The 6,000-nt window shown below is 39.8% G+C and overlaps 1 protein-coding gene across 1 annotated transcript in view; it reads right to left on the bottom strand.

Annotated features, from left to right (window-relative positions):
• Window positions 1–1,433: 1,433 nt before the first annotated feature.
• LOC308242857 (guanylate-binding protein 6-like) overlaps window positions 1,434–6,000 on the bottom strand; it is a 187,536-nt gene continuing 182,969 nt past the window's right edge. The window contains exons 9-13 of the mRNA XM_080657554.1: window positions 5,098–5,378; window positions 4,182–4,394; window positions 3,166–3,268; window positions 2,654–2,847; window positions 1,434–1,699 (exon numbers count right to left, since the gene is read on the bottom strand). Of these exons, the coding sequence (XP_080513680.1) occupies window positions 1,472–1,699; window positions 2,654–2,847; window positions 3,166–3,268; window positions 4,182–4,394; window positions 5,098–5,378 (1,019 nt within the window). The 3' untranslated portion in view covers window positions 1,434–1,471. The remainder of the gene's footprint in view (window positions 1,700–2,653; window positions 2,848–3,165; window positions 3,269–4,181; window positions 4,395–5,097; window positions 5,379–6,000) is intronic.

The following is a 6,000-nucleotide window of genomic DNA, read 5'->3' as shown; positions in this document are numbered from 1 at the left end:
TCAAGGCTTATCATCCCCAACACCAGCAGGCCATCCAGCTCTGCAGTGGCACATGTCTCTTTGGCTCTTGCTTATAGCATAGATGCCACCACTGCACTGTTAAGGATGACAGGATCTCTCTCACCAGTGCATGTTCTAATGTTTGGTAATTTGCTTCTGATAGCTGAAAAGTATAATTCAAGATAGGAAGTAGAAGCTACTCTATCTGAAATTTTTTTTCTTCTTCTTTTTTTTTTTTTTAGCTGAGATTCCAAGAGAGAATAGGAAAGTGTATATCTTAGTTTTGAAACAAATATAATGAATTGAGAAGCAGGCCTAAAAGGAAACAAAATGAGCTTGCAAATTTTATACTTTCTATACTTTGGCTTAATCTGAAACTCCTAATTGTGCAGGCTGATCTCATTTCTAGAAGCCATGAGAGCTTTCATCATCTAATAGCCATTTTTTACATTTCCTTGTCATTATTATCATTACTAGAGCCCGGTGCATGGATTTGTGCACCGGTGGGGGTCCCTTGGCCTGGCCTGAAGGGATCAGGCTGAAACAGGCTCTCCAACATCCCCCCAGGGATCTCAGATTGCAAGAGGGCACAGTCCATGCTGAGGGACCCAGCTGTTGCACGACTGGGGCTGGGGAGGGACCGTGGGAGGGCTCCAGGGTGCCCAATCCCAATTGGCCAGACCCCAGAAGCAAGCTAACCTACCGGTAGAAGCGTCTGCCCCCTGGTCATCAGTGCATGTGATATTGACCAGTCAAATGAACAGTGGGACACTTAGCATATTAGTCTTTTATATGTATAGATTAGTATTACACTTTACATTTTATTTGATATTTATTTATTTATAAAATTTCTTTACAGGATTCAAAAGAAAGAGTATATAATGAAAAGCATGTGACTTGTTTACCCTTATCCCACCCACTTCTTTCAAGTAGGAACTGATATTACTTCTTTGAGGGTTCCTATAGATATTCAGTGTGTACACATACATATGATTGCACACAGTAATTACATTTTTTTCCTGTAAACACATTATACACTTCTTGTGTATAATGTGTTTACAGAAAAAAAATGTAAATACATTTTACAATGTATTTTCAAGATTGTTGTATATTTATAAAAATAGAGTTGAATTCTCTATTTATTGGCTGCATAATATTCCACCATATGCAAATGTTAAATTTATATTACCAATTTATATAGATAAATTTATTAGTACTTTCCAATCTTTTGCCATTTAAAGTGATAACTTGATTAATTGTAAGTATATTTATTTAAACATGTATGTTTCATTAAGTAAACATCCTATATCAAAGCATGTGGGCATTTATCCTATCTAATGAGGGCTAGACATTGATATCCTTTAGTAGGCACTTTTCATGTTTAAGACTTGGATGAATGAAATCAAAAAGAATACACACCAAAAACAAGCCATAACGTATATCCACATTCTATACTTTATTTCAAGTAGAACTATTTATCTTTAAATAGTGAGCCAAAGCCTCTCACAACATGACCAAGAAATTTACCAGATGTAGAAAATATTGAATCAATCTCACTGGCAAGTCTTTCCATGATTTTTGTAATAAAAGGACTATTATCACTTTGAGCAGTATCAATCACATTTCTCAAATGATTGATCTCTGCATTCATATCTTCATATTTCTTTTTAAATCCTTCTCTAAGCAAATCTTCTTGACCCTAAAAAAAAGGTGAGGAGAGAAGTAAAATGTTTTAAATTCTCATATTTTTCAAAAATTACATTTTATATTTAAGAATGTTTTCCTTCTACTCTTAAAATTGTTCTCTCTTACACAATCAAAGATAATTTTGCAACATGAAATAATCCTGACTTGGACCTAAACACAGAAAGAAAGCATAGTTTACAGTCTTACAAATATTCACATACCTATTGGGTTTTGCTAGAATACTAAGCCTGGCCTGAGGACAAATGTACTGTGTGCCAGTCATAATACCAGTTGAGAAGTAACCTTAATCTGCTCCCACTAATTCTCAGTCCCACTTGGAATAATATGGCCAACCAAGATGCAGAAAAACATGGGAAATTATACATGTTCTAGAACTCTATTATAAACACGTACAGATAGCCAATTAGGAATTCTTCCTTTGCCATATGATAACTTGGGTAGACTCTCCATACCTGGGAACAACGCAGCAGGTTTGAAGCTGTCACATCCTTGATTTTTTAATCTGGACATTTATGATAGCTTATTGTCAGCATAGATCTACCTTAGAGTCTTTGGGTGGTAGTAGGGTTCCTGATAATAGGCAATGATCTTGGTAAAGCAAACCAGTTGGTGGTAATAATAAATACATGTATTTCTAATACCTATTTATTCAGGCCAAATAAGATCATTTTTAAATAGCCTAAAATACCACCTCAAACCCTATTTATATTCCACAAGTATTCAGAGATAAGATGCTTGTCCTGACCACTCCAGAGCCTATGCACAGAGATTTCAAAGATATTTTTTACAAAGAAAAGAAACAAGGGGAAGATTCAAGGTTTTAGCAAATCTCAAGTAGTAAATGGCAATGGTGTTGCCTCCATGGTCTTGCTGTAACCTTCTCCATCCCACCTGACGTACCAGGACAATGACCACGGAGCACTACTGAGGCCATGGCAGGACTTACCTTCAATTTATGCTCCAACATCATATTCTGCTCTCTTAGTATATTCTCTCTTTCCTTCTCCATCTTCTCCTTCAGTTGCAATATATTTTCCTCGCGACTCCTCTTCTGTGCCTCCATCTGCTGCTGCTGCTCCTGTAGTTTCTGTCTCATCAGCTCCTGTTCCTTCTCAGCTGCCTCCTTCTTGGCCCGCTCCACTGCCCCAGGGAGGTTTGAGAGAGGGAGGAAAATTAAGTGAGGACTAATCTCTACCCTCCTGAGCTCTGAGAACAAACCAAACTGGTAAGGGAGGTGGAAGAATCTGAATTGCTCCCTTTGCCACACCATCAAGAGCACATTTCAGAGTGTGATGTGAAAGGCCCTGGCTGGCTGAGGTGCCCTGGTGTTTTCAGAGTTAGAGAGTATGTACCACAGAAGGACAGAAAGCTCCTTGTTTCAGGAGGTTTTGTTCTCACATCTGTCAAAGGACACTGCAGGTACCTGCCACCCATTGTGAGCCCAGCCCTGCCCCTTACCTGCCATGACCTTCATCTCATCTGTGAGCGCTTTGTCTCCCTGCAGGATTGAATTCTCTGTTGCTGCCTGCGACTGCAGGAACCTATAGAGAACCTCATTTGCCTGAGGAGACAAGAAGGAACAATGAACTGGGAAGAATAGTGCTGCAAAACGAAGTATGTCCATGTAACTTTTCCTTCCTGATTAAAACTGCATCATGTCTCCACACAGTTTCCAAGCTCCTTAGAGCAACAGGGGCTCTTCATACACCCTGCAGTCTCTCTCCCAGTGTTACTTTCTACTCTTCGCTCTGTGTTCTAGACAGTGAGAACCACGTTCAGTTCTACAAACCCACTATCTCTGTTGCTTTTGTATATTTGCTTTCCAGGGAGAAATGTTATCTCCAATTAGTGCTCCTGCTCTCCTTTGCCACTTGCTGACTGTAACTCTAGGCAAGTCATTTTAACCCATCTCTGCCTCTCAGTTCACTTGTGTAAAATGTTGAAAAAAAGTATAGATGCTTCCTAATGCTATATAAAGGATAAAATTAAAATTCTAGAGAAAGAGCTCAATATTATGTCTTAACAGTAAAAGTTCAGTAAATATTAATTGCATTGTTATTTAATGTTATTACTTGTACCATCACCTACATAGCCAATTATCTCAGGTTCATAAGTATGATAACCCTGTGTGCAACTGTCTACATGTTTGACTTCCTTTTCTCTTTTGATCAGCCTTAAGTACAAAGGCTCTGACTTTAACCTGTAAATTGTCTGCCTTTGACACACTGAATATAACATTGTTAGAAGGAAATGATTATTACTCTTGTGTCTCTTATGGATTTCAGAAATCTATATTCATTTTTGAGAATGGGCATTTTGATTATCTATAGAAAGAAAGACAAAATAATGGGCCTTCAATGCTAAAAGAGTCATGATATCCCCATGATATTACCCACAACTGATGCTGTGACCGATTTCCAGGAGACCCTCTTGACTTTAATCTGTGGGATCCCTATGCTCCCCTTATTCCTCACCTTCACTCCTTTCCTGGGCACTTGCCAGTAGTCCTGTTCAATCCTTTCCTTTGTTTCCATGTAGAGCTTGAGACCACCAGGAACAGAGAAAATGCCTGCTGCAATATCTTCCATTAGGGACTTGGAAAGCTGCTCAAGTTTATCCTGACAGTATTTAACAGATGCCTCTTCATTCTGCAGCAAGAACTTATCCTGCTTATCCGTTATGATTTCCTGCAAGGGATGTATAGAGGGCTGTCACCAGGAGAAAGGAACAGAGGAGAAAAAATTCCAATGAATCTGGTGGAAGGAAGTCTAGCTGTGGTCCTCATGAAAAAAGCATTCTGTTGGAGAAGATATGGAATAAAACAGGAATTACAAGGCTTCCTTTACTCACAACCCTGAAAAGTCCATGTGAGGCAGGGGAAAGCTTCTAACCCCCTTGGGTCTCAGGTTCTCATCAAAAATGTTGGTGTTGAATTCCCTTATCTCTATGGCTGCCTGCAGCTGTAACTTTTGTTAATTCCATCTTCAATGACACAATGATACAACAAGGAGCCATAGGAGTTGAAAACAGCCTGGTATGAGGGTCTGTTAAGAGACATTTTGTTCCTGAGAGTGGGAGAGTCCCTCAAGAAAGTGACTAGCCGAGGAATGACTTCTGGGTGTTCAGGGCAGGCTTGAATTCAAAATAAGTATTCAGTTCAGAAAGACATCTATACTGATTATCAGAGACCAGAGAAATGTTTACATAAAGTACCTGAAGTCTGGTGGGGAGAGGAAAAGAAAATGCAGGCTTTTGAAACTCTATCCTTCTTAAGAATCCAGACTACTTGATCCATGAGTGAGGGAGGAGGTCTGGGGTCAGAAAAGTTCTTCCAGGCTTAATTTACAATGTAAAGGTCACAAAGGGTAAATAAATACTAAGAGAAAGTACCACAAGATTCTTCTGGAACTCCTGGTTGACATCCTTGAAGGAGTTCTCCATGAAGATGGCAATGGCTTCCTTCTCACAGGCTGCATGCAGGTCCAGAAGCTCCTGCAGGGAGTGTGTGGGGAAGTTCACTCTCTGGGCCATCTGCTCGCTGTAGTGGTCGGCTGCCTTCTGAACGGCCCTGGAGTTCTCAATTTGGGCGAGAGTTGTCATTGCATTCTCCAAACAAGGCACTGATCCATTGTTGATTGCATCCACATAAGTCACCACCAGAGACCTTAGACCTAATAAGCCAGGAAATTTAAGGGATAAATATCAATTTATCACGTAACAGGATCCATTTATGTGAAACTACATTTCTAAATCTCTCTTTCTGACTTTCTGTCTCTTTCTCTCTCACACAAACACACATATATGCACACATACACACACACACACATGCATACATATACACACAAACACACCAATTCCTTCTACTATTATTGGAGTACACAGTTAGATATTAACAAGAGACCAGGGAGCTAATGGAATCAGAATCTGATAAAGCATGACTAAGTAGGAAAAAACAGCCTTACAGTCACTCTGTGGAGTCCACCCAACTAACCAGGATGGGAGAAAAATGGCACAGAGGTAAAATTTCTATACTAAGTACCTGTGAGGTAGAAGCCAAATAACCAAGCGGAACTAAGAAGAAAGTGCAAAAAGAGCCAAAATGTGGACCATAAGTGGGGGAGGGCACAAACCTGGGAAAAGATTGCATAGGGGAAGGCACAAGCCCTGAAGAAGACATGAAACAGATTGGATAGTTTTAAAGACAGCCTGCTCTTTCCCAAACCCAAATATATATGGGGAAGCTTAACAAATACCTCAGGGCAGCAGCTGCCCTCTAGCCTGCCAGCTCTCTGT

The sequence above is a fragment of the Plecotus auritus genome, assembly GCF_963455305.1.
Source record: "Plecotus auritus genome assembly, chromosome: 2".
NCBI classification, from domain to species: domain Eukaryota; kingdom Metazoa; phylum Chordata; class Mammalia; order Chiroptera; family Vespertilionidae; genus Plecotus; species Plecotus auritus.
The sequence above is the reverse complement of the archived record's forward strand: the minus strand, read 5'-3'. Positions and strand labels throughout refer to the sequence as shown.